Source organism: Halichoerus grypus, chromosome 13 (genome assembly GCF_964656455.1).
Source record: "Halichoerus grypus chromosome 13, mHalGry1.hap1.1, whole genome shotgun sequence".
NCBI classification, from domain to species: Eukaryota; Metazoa; Chordata; class Mammalia; order Carnivora; family Phocidae; genus Halichoerus; species Halichoerus grypus.
In genome coordinates this window covers 2,975,168-2,994,604 of record NC_135724.1, presented here as the reverse complement: position 1 = coordinate 2,994,604, position 19,437 = coordinate 2,975,168, and the positions used below count along the sequence as shown (strand labels likewise).

Below are 19,437 nucleotides of genomic sequence, written 5' to 3'. Positions count from 1 at the left end.
GAGGAACCTGGAGGGGTATGTCACCTGACATCACTGCTGCCAGGTCCCCATGGCCCTTCCCCGGCCTCGAAGCCCTGCACGGCCTTGTGTGTCCACGGGCAGAGACTGTCCAGGAACTCGTCACACGGGCCGAGACCAGAGCTTTCCCATTTTCCTTCAATCATTCTGCTAACCTCTTGAATGAGAACTCACCTTTTAAAAGGTAAGATTGAGAACATGAACAGCCCAGATGAGAAATGCACACCGTTGTTTTCAAACAGCAAGACAGCAGGGGAAGAAGGTGCTGTCGTAAGCGGCGGGATTTGTTTTTCAAGTGTGTGTGGTGTGTGCTTGTGGTGTGTGCGCGCATCTGCGTGCAGCGTGGCCACGCCCAGTCCCTGCATCCACGGAGCTCCGTGGCAGATTACAGCACAGCAATGTTCACTGGCCACCTTCCGCCCAACTCCCGTGGCTCACTGTGCTCTTCGGTGACAGCAGGTAGACGGAATGAAAGTGCCTTCCTGGAGGAAGGAGCATGGCTACCTGTAGAAAGCCCGGGCCTGGGGAAGGTGTCTCTCTGGGTTTGAACCTGAGCTCCCACGCCCGTGTCCTCTGGAAAGAGTTCCCTGCATCAGAGGGTACCAGGAGACTCGGGCCGGGGATTTCCGCTTGGTCCTAGCACAGGCTCTCATTCTTCAGTTAATGTCAGCTGCCTTCTCCAGACTTTGGTGTTGCCAGGTCCTCATTTAAAATCAAGACCCTGTCCTAGAACCAGCCACCCACCAGGATGAGAGGTTGTCAGCAGTGTGAGCCATAAACCCCACCTGCGATGAGGTCTGCTTCTGCACACTATGAAACCTAACGGCCTTTCGGGGAACCCCTCAGATGGTGCTCCCATCGTCGAGCAGAGGGGCATGAACTCGGCGTGCTGTCTCCCCACCAGACAGACGCCAGCGCAGGCCTGGGGCGCTGCACGCCGTGCGGCCCTCTCCTTTCCTCCATGGCACAACCCTAAGGCCATGTGCAAGGGCCCACCCACACCTCCTCTCTTTTCTGCCAGTGGAGACATAGTCATACCTTCTAACTTGAAAACACTTTACATCTTTTTAAATTCAAGTTCCGTGAGTGCCTCGGAACCCCCAAGTTCCTGATGCCATCATTTCATCTGACTGGGGGTTCGTTCTGAGTCCATCCTGTACACGCCGCGTGGCTTACACGGCGAGAGCGAGAATGGTGTGTGCGTCTGGTGCGGGAATGGAGAGATGAGCTTCAGGAGAAAACGAGAACTATAGCATCACCTTCCAAAACAAACAAACAGTGTGTATGCCCTGGAGTCTACAAAAGATTTAAAAAAAAAAAACACTCTGGCCATTTTGACATAGTCTTAGATGAATTATCTTGTGAATCATGCTTAAAACTCTTCTGCTTATAGAAAGAGTGCCAACACTTGGCTTTGTGTTCTGCCAACAAATATAGAAAACCACAGATCAAGACAAAGGATTTAGGCCACCTCCTGAAACCAGGGAAAAAGATCTTAACAAATCTCAAGAACTCCAAGATCTTTTTATTGATTTCAAATTCCAATAGAATGAATATGTTTTATCTAAATATTTTTATCACATAACTGAAACATTGAATTATTTTTTCAGAAATAGAGTTAAATACATCAATCTAGTTACAAATTCTAATATAAAGAGTACAAAATATAATGTTATAAATTGTATTTAAAAAAAAAAAAGAAATACAAATTCTATGGTCTTTTGCATTTTACTGCCTCAAAGAATAATTAGCAAAGTTGGTGAAGAATGAACATCTTCCCTCGGTCCCATGACACGGGCGTGCGGGGGCCCGGGAGTGCACTTACACCACCGCTGGGAGTGCTGGCCGGTGATTTTTCTTTTTCTCAGTGAACAAAATGCTCTGCACTTAGAACTCACCAAAGTTAAAAGCAGTAAAACAGCATATGCTACTTCGTCTAGAAAGTGGGAAGGAAAAGTTAGACAAATACAGTCCCTCTTGTTTGTACATCATTGAAACCTCTCGGGGTTTGGGGGGTGATCGTATTTTGCTTTAAAGCAGGAGTGTTGGTAAAGGGACTCTGGCCACGAGAATCCAGGAGGTGCAGTGTCTTTTGGACACAGACTGACACGTGTAGTCCCTTGGTGATCCAGGGGCACAGGGGACACTCATCCCATGGGTTATGAGCGCTCTCACTCGCTCTCGCTCTCTCAGGGGGAAGAACGAGCAGCTCCCTGGGAGGCACCGAGAGAGACGGCACCTCTTACTTGCTGCACTCAACACTACATCCATCCTAAAGCAGTGCTCAATTACTCAATCTATGTGTGCGTGTGCCCTTATCTAGATGTTTTTATAACGTTACATAACCCGTGACAGGGTGGCCAAGTCTGAAGATGGCTTTTGACACACTGGGCAAACTCCACATCTTCACCTGACCCTGCGGCCACGCGTAATTATTAACCAGAGCAATTTCCTGGGGCACGTGCATTTCAGGAAACCAGTGTCTTTCTTGGTTTCAAAAATAAGTACGTATCGGAGGGACCTCTCAAAGCATTTAATACTTTTCAAAACTGGAAAGGCAAAATCCACGTGCCTTGAAGATCTGGACTGTGTTTTGACCAACGTGAAATGTATCCATCTGAGACGCCAAGAGACCCTCCCAAAGCAGGCAGGAAAGTGGCAGAAGGGCTGAGTGTGTCCCAGGGAAGAGGCTTACCAGCTGATTTTTCAGAGAATTTAAATGTTCATTCTTCAAATTAAGGAATATGAGTGAATAACCTGAAAGATTCCTATAAGCTATTATTTCTGCGTTATTTGACTTGGACAACGAGGAAGAGACGTGAGCCGGGAGGAGGAGAGGGTGAGGAGGAGAGCCAGACCAACGAAGCCGCGCCAGGAGCGCAGGCGGGGCGGGGAGATACCCGGAGAAGCTGCAGTGTAGACAACCAAACCCTTTATTGTCTAAGTTACATTAGACGCCAACACTGTAAAAATCCTGTTAAGAAACGAGGAAACAGCAGGTCGGTAGAGGTAGCAGGAAGAGTCTGTAACAGTCAGAAGAGGACTCACAGGAGAGATCGTGCGGGAATTATCATTCGAAAAAAAGCGAATCAAAACATATTGGCTAAATAAATAAGAAAACACAAATCATATTAAATACAATGGTCAAACGGACATCAACGCATTAACAAACCCAACAATACTGATGGCCAGTGGGAGAAAGAAACCACAGTCAGGCCCGAGAACGGCATGTCTTGGAGGGTGGCGTCCTCGGAGGGTCCTCCTCCATCTGCTCAGTTACGTGCAAACCTACTTCTGCGCTCTGCACGGCACACGCTTCCGTAAGCGGACTCGGGCTGCGCGCTCGGCCCATGGGACCCCCGGCGCGCCCCCCTCTTGCCACCAGGCAGCTCCGACTGCCGGCGGGGCTCCCGGGTGCCGCTTCCGAAACAGGAAGAATGGACACGACACCTCCGTGTCACTTTGGGTACAGAACTGCTTTTAATCGCTAGAACACAGAGAAAGACAGGACCGGATCAGTAGCCCCTGTGCATTCCTGAACTGTCACTATTCACTTTCAGCCCAGAAAATGAAATGCGGAAGTTATTACTTTGGGGAAACTATCAAAATGATCAAACGTAAGTCAACAGAAAGGCATTCTGATTTCTAAGGTGAACAGAGGAATGTGTCTCTGCAACTTTGCTCAAAATACAGAACAGTCAATTACAGCTGCTCGATAGAATCTCCGTGACATTCCTAATTACACCGACACAACAGATCATTCTGGTACATATCTGGTGTAAGAGTATCAGGAAAAAATAAGTAAAGACGTCACATACACACACATACGTATACATACGTGTGTGCACATCCATATGTATGGAGAAGCTGGTCAGTTACATCGCATTGTTTGCAAGTGTTGCCACGTAACCGGAACCTCAAGTAATTTAAATTCAGTAACAAGTAGAATCCAGAACCAAACATTAACTAATAACAACATTAACAACAATAATAATAATATAATAATAATTCAACAAATCATTAGAACAGGAAAACCACACTTTAGGGTTTGTGTGTGTGTGCGTGCGCACGTGTTTAAACAAATCTTTGTATCAGAAGCCCATTTTCTACAAAAAACTGCACTAATCCATTACTGTATTAAGTAAACTGTCGCTCTCACCAGTATTAAAGGTTAGGATAATTTCTGTACATGTAAAATTATTGCTTTTTTGAAAAATATATTTAGCATGCTCGTTTTAATCCATTTCCTGCCTTTACAAAATTTCACAATTAAAAAAAACCTAGTAAAGCTTTTGCAAAAAATTTCACAGAACATTTTCATTCAAGGCAGCAGTAACTTTTGATAATGCATAAAATCATATGTGCAAAAATCTGAAACTCTCAGAAATATTACCATCACACATAGTGTCACGGTAATAGGAAAAGAAAATATTTATATCTGTGGAATACAATTTTAACTGCGTACACTGCACGGTTTAAGATCCTTTGTTATGGGCCTTAACCCCCACCACAAAAACTTGCATTTACGGGACTGAGGAAGAGGTATATAAAGCCGCCGCCACCCAGGGGCCTGGGGACCTCCACGCTCTGGGAATGAAGGTACTCATCCTGCGGAGGTCCCCAGGCCCCAGAAGAAAAGACATCTATCTACTTGCTGGGCTGGTGGAGGGACAGATGGAAGTGGGGGAGAGGGGGAGCAGAGGGTTCCAGAGCACCAGGGCCCCCAAACCTGCTCAGGGATTCTCCCGCCATCACTAAAATGGGTCTAGACCAGGAGGGTTCGGTGGCTAGAGAATTTACGGGCAGTCTTCCTTGGTGAGCAGTTTGCAGAATGTAGCCCTGTTACAAAAAGGTCCTGAGAATAAACAAAGAAGCCTGCTTGTCTTAGTGTTCAACTAGCTCTTTTCCGAAACAGAATATAAGCACTCCCATAGACGTGTTTCCTCTGTGGGCTCGCTGAGCACAGACGATGGGAAGGACGGAAAGAGCAAACGGGAAATGCCCACGGCCCCCGAAGGCCACCCCAGAAGTTAGGACGTGGCCGCGGCCCCGCGCCAGCGAGCCCGCTTCCCACAGTGCCCGACGCTACCTCCTTCGGCTCTCGTACGGACTACCTTAAAGACCCCCTACGACACAGAGAGGCTGTGGTATTAATACTCTGCCAACCTCAGCTCCACCACCGCGTGTCCTGACATTACCCGCCAGTCCTCCTGAGCGTCGGCGGCTCCCGCACGGCGCTCGGCTCTTCAGGCTCTCGGACACGCACAAGAATCTCTCTCCAGTGTCTCAAACGTGTCTGGAACACCACACATGCCTGTGCTCTCGTGCCTGCCAACACCACTGTTCATTGTAAGAAAATAGGGGACTGTGGTGGATGAGCACACAGATGCATAGAGAATATCTACATGGGATTCTAGAGTAGACCATCTTCATTTATTCTGAAACGTTTCACAAGGAGGAGAAGCATCTCCCTTCCGTCTCCACTCCAGCACAGGGCTCCAGGATCGGAGGTGTCCGGGCGGGAGTCCTGCAGCTGCTCTTCCACGGGGTGGCTGGGGGCACTGCTGGGATGTCCACGAGGGGGCTGTGCACGGCTGTCGCGGGGCACGGGGTACGCTGGAAGGGAGTCTCTAGGTTCCCTTTCCGAGAGGCACTGTCCGGACGGTGTCTGGTTAGAATGGTCTCTCCCCTGGGTGAGAGAAAGCAGACAACAGAAAAACTCATTTCTGCCTTTTGGAGCCTAAGTGCATTTTTCCTATTAATTTCCTTATCAACACCCAAGAACACAAACAATGACCTTCAGGCAGCAACCCCATCAGGCCGGTGAAGACCCCTGACTTCAGTGGTCACTGTGCTCGAGCAGGAGAGATTTTAAATGGGCCTTCCTGCCTTACGAGGCAGCTTTAGACAATCATTTCCAGAGATTCAGAGAGGATCCTTAGACTTCTCTGTTTCACATACAAGAATGGCAAATAATAGTGTCTGAACGATCTCTGAAGGTCAAAGGGTGGCAAGATGGAATTGGGGGAGGATTCCCAAAAAAGCAGACTTTTGTAGTACAAAGCAGATTTACAGGTGAATGATAGTTTCAAAACAAGGCTGAATTTGGGGGTCATACAAACACAGTAAGAAAAGGACAGCTCTCACATAGGTCTGTCAGAATCCAGAGTGCTTTTACCAATTTCCATAAATAATTACCATGTTCAAAAAACAGAAGGGGTATTCTAAAGTCAAGTGCACTGCAAGATAAAAATGGGAATAAATGTGAGCTGTAGCTTTTAGAGAAGGCTCTCAAATGACATTTGAAGCATCACTATTTGAACAATGGAGTTCACGATCTGAGGACAAAAACAACAGGGCAAGATTAATCTTACTAAACTGCATTAACCTTCAGCTAAAGTCTTGATGAAGTGAGACCGATCGCTTGAAATTAACATGCATACACAAACCACAGCACTCGTACAATTCTAACTGGTTTCCAGCTATGCCTCTAGGAACCCTAGAAATCAGGGGTGGGGGGGTCTGGTTGACATCATGAATTAAGTGCTTCTTTTTAGTTAATAGTTTCAGAAAGCTCCTATTTAAAACTAGCCCTACATTCATGACATCCTGTAATCAACACTGAAGGAGGTCCAGTAAGATACTCGACAAAAATTCTGGGGGAGGGGGGGTTGAGGGCGGGCACAGTGGTACAAGCAGAAGTTTATCTGACATCAAGTAGATGGTGAATTTCCTGCAGGAAGCTGAGAGCGAGGTTTTACATCTTTTGCACCGCGACATCACACCACGGAGAGATTCATCAACAGGGTGCTTTCAGAACTGCTTCTAGATACATTCGAGGAAGGAAAATGGCCTTTGTGCTTGCCAAGAGAAAAATGAGAGTTATTGTTAGTTGTTACATGAATGGCCTTGGAAGTCTCTACAAAGTAACTGTACGTAGCAAACAAACTTGCAGGCGATTCTAAACAGTGTGGATGCTGTACACACAACTCAGATGCACCCCCAACAGTCACCTGGACCTCTCTTCCTTGGGACCAGGATACACAAACTTGCACGGGGCAGATAAAAAAAACACCAATAGAGAGGTAACAGGAGGACAGGCCTCGTCCATAAAGGACAGAAGTTTTAAATTGCAAAGCTCAGAAAGTTTTAAAAATGTTTCAGAAGGACTGCAAAATATGGGAACCCTAATAACCAGGTTGTTAAATTTAGTCCATAAATCTAGACACAGAGATGCAAAAATATGCTTTAAAATTGAAGGGATATGTTCAAATAGCATCTCGTTCTCTAAGGAAGTCATTCTGACTTACTGATTCATTGGGACCACATTTTATTACTCAATACAGCTGTCCTACAGGCTTTTTAGGAAATGAAAGAAATTCATCTGAGAAATCAGGCAAAGGGGAAATGTAGTCACGGAAGAAAGGAGTTACAGAAATACTTAAGTGCACACAGTATTTTGAGCACACGCAGGTTGCTTTCTCCCCCCTACAAGACAGAGTACTCAGAGAAATACGTTTCTGGAAAATTTGGCTTTTTTTTTTTTTTTTTTTGCTGCTGTGTGAATTGTGGGCTTTTCAGTAATGCTGAAAGAAATAATTATCTTCCTTAATGCATTTCAATGTTCTAGAGATGGATATGGACTTCTGGAACTTTGTGAGGTCTACTTTTTTCCCTTTTGTCTTTATAAGGTAAGGGGATGTATATGTACTCACGTGTTGGGGGGCCGATGACATAAACCCCTCCCAGGACACACACGGACCTCTCAGCCTTCAGACGGAGGGGCACACGACTAGCATCTGGCACACGTGTGTGGCACTCACTGCCTAACGATATCGCACGCAGCACCTTCCTGACCACGACCTCTCCTCGCTGAGCCGCGGGTGAGTGGCGGCTCACGTGACCGCGTGTCACTTTACACGAATCACTCAACCTGTTCACAAGTTTTCACAGTACGTTTGACTTAAGAGAAAAATGGATAATGTGTTTTAAGATGTTTGGTTTTATGAATATGAAAGCTGTTTAGACACCGAGCTGGATTTTGAAATCTGATCTGTGATGCTAAGAATCTAACCATGATCTGAAATCTGACTGTACATGTATTCAAGTACGCCCGCTATGTGATTTCTCCATCATCTGCATTATAATATCCACAGCTAAACAGGAGATAGATTAGGGTCCCATTTATTTTCTCATTTCCCCTTATTTTGATTAATGGAATTATTTCTCTGGCTTAACTATTTTAAAATAACATTTAGAATAATAAGAAATAAACTATTAATCATAGTCTTTAAATTTTGGCAAGGAGTCTAAACACACTGGAAACACCAGATTTCCTATTTCAGCAAAAGTCAGTCTGGTCTTTTAAATCCAAAAACCAGGGGGTTGCAGGGAAAGAGGGTTCATTTTTCTTGGTTCTAAATATTATTTTAATTTCTAATGTTTAACCACATAACAGAAAAAAACAATTTCTTCACAACACACACAAAAAAAACCTCCTAGTTCTTCCCCCCTAACATCCATAGGACAATGATACCCATACCTCAGCCTATTATTTTTAAAAAATATTCTTTCTAATGATGAATACTGGTGATTACTAGAAATTAAACATTTACTCAGTCATGCTAAATCTATGACAAAGCATCTTGAAACGACAATATGCATGAAGCCCTCCTCTCATTTAGAATTTTGCTTCAAATATTAGCTACCCTCATGATTGGAATTCAATGCATATTACAAGAAGCACAAACAGCGGGGCCTTTATTCCTGAGGGTGGGGACGATGCGCCCACAGCGTGGTCATGCCTCACTCGTGAGGACGGACCCTCCCCTCCAGCACCCAAGCCCTGCGAGAGTAAACGCCTGCCGAACAGACACGGTGGCCACGAGCCTCCTTCTAGAAACTCTACTACTGAATCCACATCCATAACTTGCAAGGGTCCAGCGATCCTGCCCACTCCACCTGTGGGAGGAAGGCCCGTTGACCAGCGTACGCACGGGAAAGAGAGCGCTGCCAAAAAACACATCAAAAGAGAATCATTTCACTTCTCCTCAAAGTTTCTGTTCATTCTGACCCAACGGAATCAGACCCATTCTGTCTCGTGGACCCGGACGCCGTGCCTGATGGCCTGTTTCACTCCGAGAGCCAGGACATCGTGACCTGTCCGACTCAGCTAACACAGAAAATCCGGGTACGACTCCGGCAAAGTCAGGGCGGCCGCAATGTGGCTGCAGGGGGGGCACGGCGCCTGCCTGGCAGCTTGAGGCCTCCGCGCCCAGAGCTGCGGCCCGGGGCCCGGCGTCTGGGCGACAATACTTTTCTCAAACGACACATCCTCCCTCTAAGGAACGACTCGTCCGTAAAACGAGAGCCTGTGCGAGCACGCTGCGGGCTCTGACCAAGCCGGAGAGGCCGGGGAAAGAGAACGGCGTTAGGGCAGGTCCCGCACCCAGCCTGCGGGCAGCGGCGTCCACGTGTGTGCGCGCCCGAGTCCCCTGCGGTCACGACGGACAGCGGTCGTGCGCGGGGTCCACAGACCTGGGAACCTGCGCGAAGCCACACGCCCAGGGGGAGGGGGACAGTCAGATCAGAGCCTCTACTCAGGACCCCAAGATCTCAACAGTTTATATCACTTAGTTCTCCCAAAGTAGAATTCGCTCAGTGCGACTGGATTTCCACGTTGGAAGCTATTAAACACACGTCACCTCCTGTTCTTCTCCACTTCAAACCCACATATTCACTTTCCCGTTGGGACACTCCTAGTTGGATCCCCAGGAGGCACCCCCAAACGCAGCTCAGATGGGACCAGGAACCCGTGTTTGCCCTGCTCGTCCTACCAAGTTCCGGGCTCAGGGCAGGCCTCCTCCTGAGAGCTGGTGCTTGCAGCCAAAACCGGGGTCAACTCAATCTCTTCCCCTCCCTCACACCCCACCTCCTGTGCCCAAACACCTGCTCTCCGCCAGCCCCACCCTAACCTGGGCCCCCACGTCTCTCGCAGATTACCCCAAGCACTGCCAAAGCGGTGCTCAGCCACCTGTCTGGACCCGCCCTAACCCATCTTTACATCATCAAGCCCAACACTCCTTCTAAAGACAGGACACCGATGACGCCCTCCCCGGCTCAGGGCTCTCCGCCGCCCTCAGGAGGCTCTCCATCCCCCAGCGCCGCCGAACTCTGCTCCGCTCCTCCTCCACGGGAACATGCACTTCCACCCCTGGGTGGGCTCCTGCAGGGAGCACCATGCCGGCCCCCACAACGGCCCCCTGGTCTCCTAAATGCCCACGTCCAGGTCCCAGGACCCTCACCATATGGCCACCTGGACCATCACCGCTGTGCTGTTCTGCTCTGTTTCCTTGTCTGAACCGCCCCTGGACCTAAAGAAACAGCAGAGCGGGAAAAATAAATACCCAGTACTCTGCTTGTCTCCCTAGAATTACAGAGCCTGGCACATGGTAGGTGCTCAACAAATACTGTTAATGACTGAATCAATGTTTATTTTAAAACTGAATTTCCATTATGAGTATCTGTAAAAGTCCATTAACTTTAAGTATCACATCAAATAATTTCTGCATGAATATAAGATGTTATATGATTTAAAAAAAAAAAAAAAAAGCCCATGATCTGCAGCTTCTAAAGTTCCCAAGAAAAGGATCTGACTTAAATATTAATTATTTAACGTTAGTAAAGCACACCAAAACATGAGGAAGAACATGCTGGTGAGCAGCATGACTCCCACTCCAGATAAATAACCACAGAATTGTTCCATGGATATGTGTCATACCCTAAAGCTAACACAGCAACATTGAGAACTACAAGATAAGAAAAATGCCAAGATTTAAGCCTGTACCTGTGACTGGCTTTCAATTATCTTGGCAGACATACCTCCTTGGGAATTCTTAAATTCCAGAGTATGCTAAAGAAATGGGATCTTCTTAGAGAACCAGAACATTCACTGATTCATCAACAAAAGCTACTTTAGTGGCGCCTGGGTGGCTCAGTCAGTGAAGCGTGCCTTCGGCTCAGGTCACGATCCCAGGGTCCTAGGATCGAGTCCCGCATCGGGCTCCCTGCTCAGTGGGGGGTCTGCTTCTCCCTCTCCCTCTGCCCCTCCTGCCCTGCTTGTGTGGTCTGCTCGCTCTCACTCTCTCTCTAATAAATAAAATCTTAAAAAAAAAAAAAAGCTATTTTAAATGTAACAAAGGACAGAAAGTACTACCAGGGGCCACGATCTCAAATGTGGAATTAAGCAAACTAGTGGCCACAGTGGGAGGGGCAGATCAATCCAGTGCAACATCAGGGTCACAGGCCTGGGCGAGCGCTGTCCCAAGGCCGGACAGAAAGACAGCTGACCCACTGCGGGCCCTGCACCGAGAGGGAACAACCACTTAGAGCACGTAACATGCATCCCTGTAAACGTGAAGTCAACGGGTCAGTTGGTAATAAGTATAGAACTGCAGAACTTGAGTTCACGGAGACAAAGACAAAAATATAAATACATCTTTTCTTGATCATAATCAAGGATGAGCATCAAGTCTTATGAATTCCCAGCATACCTACAAGTGACACAGAAATAACTTAAAATGCAGTCTTAGTGATGTGCCTTGTTGACCTACTTCTCCCTGTGACAGGAACATTTTAAAGAGACTGAGTAGAATGAATGCATAGCATAGGAAACAGACCCGACGTGTGTTCCTGAAGAATCTCGTGGAGCTCTTTGTGGATCTGCCTGGCGTTTCCCACCTCACCAAACACTCTCGTCAAAAAGCCATGTCTTAGGCAGATTTAACGGGTCGCCTATGCACCACAAACACTTTGCACTGACTCCAGTTGTAATCTCAACGTGTGTTCTCCGATCAGGGCGCGACCTTGTTGTTACCACGTCCCGCAAACACATCGTGGGGGCTCTTTTTGCAAGGGGGTTTATTTCTGTGAAAAAGGAGAGGGCTACCTAATTCAAGCTGAGGTCACATGTGTTTGGAGATCTTTTAATTCCACATTCGGAGAGATGTTACTTATTTCAGAAACCGTCACGGCATTGTGAAGTAACTTCTTTCTATTCTAAAACTATCGGTTTTATTGAGAGAGACAAATCACTTACTGAAAAACTGTAACACACGACAAGGCATTTGGTCCATGACATATGAAGAAAAGCCTTTTTAGCAACAAAAAGGAATTCTAAAATTGCAATAAAACACAAGCACAAAGTGCTGAGGAGGCCACGTCCGTGCTAAGTTCCACCCTTGCGTGGCAGTGGCCGTTTCACTGGTGGCTTCACCGTGAACCTTCTCTTCTAGAGAAACAGACCAGGAGGGCTCTTGCACTTCCCGTGGAGCCTCCATCACCCTCACCACCCTCAACAGCCCAGAGTCCCGCGGATGGTTACGTTGATCGGGACAGGACCCACGAGCTTGTGCTGACCCGGTCGCGGGGCCTGGATGCTTGCTCTGGAGGCAAAGAGATGCCTCTTCCTTCATAAAGGGGACAGTGTGCAGCTATGGAATCCCATCAGAAAGCCAGAATGTCAACGGAAAATGCCCGTGGGAGGAGAGGCGGAGTGCCAATCTGTGAGGGGACAGAAGGGGGGAGAGCTCTTAGCCCAGGACAACTTGCAAGGCCACTGAGGACGGCGTGTGCCTCGCGACTGAGGAGCTCACACCGAATCCCCCCATCAGCGTGTGCAAGAGCGCGGCCACGTCGTGTGGACACAGCAGTGAACATGCGAAGGCCACACGTGCCGGGCCACACGCGTGAGGCAGGCATGCACACGGGTACCCGTGCACAGTGACTGTGCCGGCCGAGTGTGTCAGGCAGGGAACCAGATCGAGGAGCAGACACAGCCGTGGAGCGCCACACACAGCCCGGCGCTTCTCACGGAGGAATACCAACACGCCATGCTACGGAAGAAGCTGGCGAAACTGGTTCTCGAGCAAGCTTGTGCAATGACACCTTGGGTAGAAAAGCAGGACTCTCTAGTGTGGCGAGGCACCTCGGGTCTCACCAGTCGCCTCGCCCCCAGCAGGACCAACAGCAGCTGCGTGCACCTGCCGCGTCCTCGTAACTCAGGGCCGCGACGGCCGTTGGGGTTTGCCGATTGCCCCCAGACTGTCCTGAAGGGCTGGGTCTACATCAAAGCAACGCAGTTACTGACACTTCTGGCAAAAAGAAAAACCACTGGGTGCTTTTGTGCTGAGCATCAGGGCACGCCTCTTCCCAGCGACCACATTAAAACCCGGCATCCAGTTAACCGGAGGACCTACTTGTTTGGGGGCATCTGCGGAGGTGACGTGGGCTTCCGCACCCCGGGGGTCATTAGACTCCAACGCCACGGTGGGAACGGGAGCGCACCAGCTTCGTCTCGCGCACGAAGCGAGGCCCTTACAGATAAAGCACTTGCCCTCGCCCGGGGCCGGGAAAGACCAATTTGCTTCAACACTCGCCGTCAGAGACGGGGCCGGAGCTGCCTGGGCCTCGGCTCTCTAACGCAGCCCTCGCTGCTGGAGAAAGCCGTCACCGACAGCGCTAATCCTCAGTGTCCGTGGAGGGGGGCCTCCTCCTGCCTTACTTACCATTCGGCCCCTGTCGTCTGCATCACACGGGCTTGCTGCCCGCATCCTCCACACTCCCGCACGGAGCCCTCCGGCCCCTCCTCCCGCGGGCCGCGGGGTCCCCACGCACGGCTCTCGGCCCCCCCAGTCGCGGGCAAGCTCGGCACACACAGGCCCGGGGCTCCTGCCACGGCACTGACCAGCGCAGGGGCACAGTACAGGGTACACCGCGCCGGGAGGAGAGACCCCGCGCCGCGTGTCACGCTGACGGGGGCTCGGTGACGTAGGTGGTGCTGGGGGCAGCGGGACGCATGAACACAGTCATTGCTGAGGCCTCGACTCTCTTAACGGGACATCTGCAAACAGGCTTATCTCAACTTAAACCGCACGGTGCTCGGATGTGGAGGAAAGCCCGTGCCGGGGCCCGGGCGGGAGAGGCTGGGGCGTGAGGCCCCCCGGGCCGGGGCTCGCGTGCCAGCGGCCGGGGATGCAGCCAGGGCCGAGGCGGCTGGGCTCCCAGGTGCCCCCCCGGGGTCCGCGGCGGGCCCAGGCCCAGTGGCGGGCGGGGTACCTGTGTGGGCCCGCGTGTGGGCCCTGAGGCGGCTGGACTGGTGGAAACGCTTCCCGCACTCCACGCAGACGAAGTCTCCTTGGCGGGCCTGCGTCCGGAGCGTCCCTGGGCGGCGGTGGCCGTGGGTGGTGTGTAGGTGGGGCGGCGGCAGGGGTGGGGGCGAGAGGAAAACATCATTAGTCTGTCTAACGGGGTGATGGGGCACGACCAGCAGCCGTCCCCCAGGCCCTGCCGACAGCGGGTACACGCAGGACGGCGAGGGGACGTAAACCACGGGACCTGAAACCCATACTGCGGCCCCAGGGGGGTGCGGGGCCTCAGGGCAACTGGACGCCCTCCCGCCATCCACTGCCTGGAGATCGGGTGGTGCCGTGGAGACGGCCGGGGCAGGGACGGGGGCGCTGCGGTCTGGCCACCTGTCCCCACCACGCCACTGACAGCGCCCGCCTGGCCCCTTACCTGTGTGCCCGCATGCCCTCCGGGGCACAGACGGGACACCTGGGAATCGGGCTGGGCATAGGCCCTGGCCCCATGTTCCCTTCTGTGAGAACGGGGGTGCAGACGGCCCTCACCTGCGTCCCTCTGAAGAAAGGCCAATGCTCACGTCAGGGGAGCGGCTCCAGAGGGCCTCCCCCTGAGCCCCATTCTCGCTGCTGGGCTCAACGGTAACTCGACGGAAACACAACACAAAAAAACCAACCAGAAAAAGTTCTGCCCGGAGTAACACATGTTTTTAAATGATGCTCATGGAGCTGAGTGTGTCTGCCCCTAACATCTGATATTTGAATGTAAAAGGCAAATGGAAAGGATGACAAATGGTCTCCATCAGATCAGCTGAAACCAAATTCTTGTCTGAATTCAGAGTGCATCCACAGATCAAAAGAACACAGAATCGCTTCTGCACTGCAGACAACGTTATGGACATAATCCTCAAAAACATGTGTGCGCTGTTAAGGCAGACCTTGTCCCATTTCTCACGGGGCAAGCCTTGAACATGGGTCTTAGAGAAACAACCCAGTCTCATCCTACGAGAACCTTCCCTGGCGATCACTTTGGTCGCGCGGATTCCCCTGGGTGTAAGGGGACGGCTCACCCATGTGGATTCTAACGATGCCTACACCAGATACCTGCTAAGGATCATGAGAAGCAGCATGGTGTTTGCGTCCTCCCACACTACATCGTTTCAGGACTTTTTTGTAAGGAACTCTATCAGCTGCCCATCTCCCATCCAAGTGGCAGCAGAAAAACCCAGCACTTCTGCTCAGCCGACTATATTTCCTTGAATTAAGGATGCCTCAGCATGTGCGCACACGGACACACACACACACACACACTGTCTCCCGTGTGTTTTGCCATATCATTTTCTCTTCACTTTTTAAGAAAAGATCCTTGCCCTTCATGGTCAATAATATTGTGCCCAAGCTCCTCCAAAATTCTGAGCTAATCAAAAAGGTTATAAACTTCATTTGAATTGAAGACTGCCTGGTGAGCAAAGAGCTCTAACACTCTGACCTAGAAACTAGAGTTGTGTGGGAAAGGAGGCCGAGTGAAAGGCAGGGGAGAGCCTTCCAGAGGCAGACGCAGACTCTGCTCCTGAGCCCTGCGACGATAATTTAACCCGATCATGCTGCAACATCCATGCCATCTGCAAGGGGGAAAGGAGCCTGGACACCTTCTGCGGGACTCCACGCAGAACCAAGCAAAGGAAGCACGCACCCCTCATCATCATCACAATCAATGTGTCCTTGGTAGAAGTGACTTTGTCAAGTCCCAACAACAGAGACCTTATGTCTTACTCTATCTAGAATAATCTCCTCCTATCATCTTCAAGTTTTTATTCTAAAATCCATATTCTCACCTAACATAGGCTGAGCACGAAGTCTGAAAATATAGGTAATGTGTTATTTTATTACTATTCCATCAACAGAACAGTCCTACTCTACGGATAGAAGTTTCCAGACTCGCCAGCCACGCAGAGAAACCCCAGGGCTTTAAGGGCTGTAGTCTGAGTCCCTCCAGCAAGAGACGGTGGTCACGCCCCAGAACATCCTTTCTCTCTTGGCAGGCTTCCACACCAACATCAATCCATCAAAACACACGTGGGGAAAAGACCTCTGAGAATTCTCCGCCCTCACGTCGGGAAAGACCGATGCCTCAGAGGCACCTCCAGAAACCAGGGCTTCTGTGTGAACAATCACAGGCCCTGAGATCTGAGTCACATGCCCCCCGCAAATGTTCCACATGTAAACAGATGGCTACTCTTCTTGGAAGATTCTCTTGTGCAGACTTCTGCCTCCCCCACTGCAAGCTGATGCTGGGCGGCACGTTCCCCCGAGGCCTGTGTGGAGGAGTGGAGACCTTTACTCCGCAGGGGACACCCCCAGAGAGGAGGCCCACAGCCAATGCATCAGACCACAGAACGAGAGCCGAACAGCACGGACAGACTCGTAGAGTAAGACAGGCCAAAAACATGACCCGGACTAGAGATGAACTTAACTTTCTAGATTCGTGACGCAAACATCAACTGTGGAGCACACAAAGGCTGTGGACGCACGGCAGCCAGTGGAAGACAAAAACCTTAGGAATCTGAGTCACCGGCACATTCAGAAATGCGTCAGTGGCAACGATTTGGGGAGCTGCTCATACTTCCCAGGCTGCAAAAGTGGAAGCAGAGCCTCTACAACAGGAAACATTAATACTCCACTCACCTCTCAGACACTCAGGCCCCAAACCTGCTGGATGTCCTTCCACTACAACACTTGGAGAGCCGTAAGTAAACATTCCAAGAAGGAGAAAGGAACCAGCAAGGGCCTGGTGGCTACAGACGGGAGACGTGAGCAGGGCGCAGACCAGCCAAGGCATTCGGAGAGTCAACAGACCTTCCTGCGAGAGAGCCCAGGCCTGGCCCCAAAGTCAAGATCAGAGCCCAAGGGGAGCCGCAAGGGAAGGGCCATGCAAGGGAGCATCCCGTCCAACCATGCGGCCACCACACGGACACCAGCCAAGGGACCTAGACAAACTGATCCCTTCTTCCCTAAACCTGGGAAACCATGGTTTCTAGAAATGCACTTAATAGTATATCACAGCTGAAAAGTTTAGAACACTCCCCTTAAGAAACCCAAGTATGCGCGAACTTAAACAGCCTAAACACCCTTAAATACACCTAGCTGTATTTCAGTGTATACACGGGCAGAGCCAATAACCCAAGAGGAGGACACATGCGTTACGGACAATTTAGCATTTCTCACATTTAAAAGAAAAATATGTAACCTCTCTTAAAAATACACACACAAAACCCTGAGACCATTTAAAATTTTTAAGGAAAAGGAGAACATTTCAGGCTACTGTGTACTTCTCATCTGTCATCTGAAATTCTCAAAACCTTACCTTGAGACTCACTTCTCCTTTTTTGGGGGGAAAAGCAAAGACAGCAGCAACCCACGGCAGCACAAAGGGAAAGCCGCTCACAGGTGGGAACCGGCCGGGGCGCTCTGCGTGACGCGCCCCAGGTCTGGGCGCTGGGCAGAAGCCACTAACACAGCGAGGCGAGCCCCTAGGTCAGGGCGCCTGAGGCCACGGTCACCGGAAGGAGCAGACAGAGAGGGTCACGGCGGCCGGGAACACGGGCACCCACTGAAACTCACCCACCGGGCGCCTACAACGTCTCGGCTTTCGCAGCCAAGACAACCCAAACCTAAAGAGATGGATCTGCCATCAGGTCTAAAGGTCAGCCGATAGATCGTTTTTCCGTTTCACAGCAAATAATCTCCGTGATTGGAGAACGTCCCTGAGACCGTGCAAAGCTCACTTAATGTAACTGAAATCTGAAAATGCAAAAACGCGAAGCCACGCACCAGCTGGGTTCTGCCACCTGCGAGGGGCGCGTGCCCAGCTCCACCCCGGCATGGAGCACCTGTGCCCGAAGGGACGAGAGTCGTAGCCACAAGGGTGCTCGCTGTGCCGTGCAAGCACCTCGGCATACGGTGTGTCTCAACGACCTCCGGGCATCTGCACCTTTGCTTCCTTCTAGAAAGTTCACAAGAAGCCCTGGCTCTGAGCGAGGAGAAAAAGATGCCAACCTTGAATAAGGACCCCACTGGCAAAATCTCCAAGACCGTGGCACCCCCGAGTGTTTTCCTAGTCGAAAAACACCTTAGTGTTTCCTCATGAGCCAAAGGCGCCGCTCACCGTGCCAGGACGGCCCCAGCGTGCCCGTGGATCCGGGCAGGTGCCCAAGTCCCCGGAGGCACCGGGGAACCGAGGGAGAGACCCGCCTTCTCGCTAGGCACCCACGGCCACTGCACATCTCACACACTGTTCACCACTTCCACCAAACCTTGAACTACGTTCCCCAAAGCGCTTCCAACTTGCTGGAATTTGAGGGGCCGGATCTCAAAGGTCATTTTTGATGGTAACCTACTTTAATGACAGGGGCATGATGAACAATTCAGTTCAAAGAACGGTAATGAACAGAGAGACACAGCTCCATCGGGGTTTTCATATGCCTGGTTTTGGTTAATAGCAAATCCTTAGATCTCCTAATGTTCTCTTAAGGGAGAGCTACCCACAATTCACGCTCAAGGACGAGGGCATCCTACCCGGCATGTGCCGTCCCTGGCGGTTCCTCATCATGCTTACGACGAGGCGTCAGTACCCAGACACTGGCAGGAAAGGAAAATGGCCACTAAAGGCTATCTTTTCTGCAATTTGGCACAAGCCAGTCCCCCAAACTTTGTACGGTACATTCATACTCCGCACGGTTTGCTTACTAATGCCAGTGAACTATGTATTTTTAAATTACATATGTACAAAAATAACATAGTTGCTTCAAATAACCACTCCTGCCTTTTGAGAGAAAAGGGACAATGAACGTCTACTGATTCTATGTTTAAAATGACAAAGGAAAAGGCACCCGGCTGGCTCAGTCAGTAGAGCCTGATACGGGGTCACGAGTTCGAGTCCCATGCTGGGCAAAGAGCTTACTTAAAAAATAAAAACAAAAAGACAAAGGACGTGAGAGGCATCAAGGCTGCCTGCCCCTGTCAAATTTCAGCAATGTCTGAATTAACATCACCAGGAGGGAGCCCCGCGGGGCCGGCAGCTTCATGCCCCCGGCACCAGGCACCTGCGCCCTAGAAGGCAGAGCCGTGGGGGCCGGACAGGGGTGCATCTGGCCCACCCTCTCTGTTCTGCGTTCGGACGCACAGCCATGGGGCAGGCAGCTGCCCGACCCCCGGAGGAGAGGCTCCTCCGTGCGGCCCGCCAAGGACGATCACTCCCGCGCTCACGTGGGCGGGCAGGGAG

At 50.5% G+C, this 19,437-nt stretch overlaps 1 protein-coding gene across 1 annotated transcript in view; it reads right to left on the bottom strand.

Moving 5' to 3' along the window:
* Nucleotides 1–1,523: 1,523 nt before the first annotated feature.
* ZNF516 (zinc finger protein 516) overlaps nucleotides 1,524–19,437 on the bottom strand; it is a 117,559-nt gene continuing 99,645 nt past the window's right edge. The window contains 4 exon segments of the mRNA XM_078060165.1: nucleotides 1,524–5,689; nucleotides 5,692–5,707; nucleotides 13,275–13,347; nucleotides 14,139–14,238. Of these exon segments, the coding sequence (XP_077916291.1) occupies nucleotides 5,649–5,689; nucleotides 5,692–5,707; nucleotides 13,275–13,347; nucleotides 14,139–14,238 (230 nt within the window). The 3' untranslated portion in view covers nucleotides 1,524–5,648.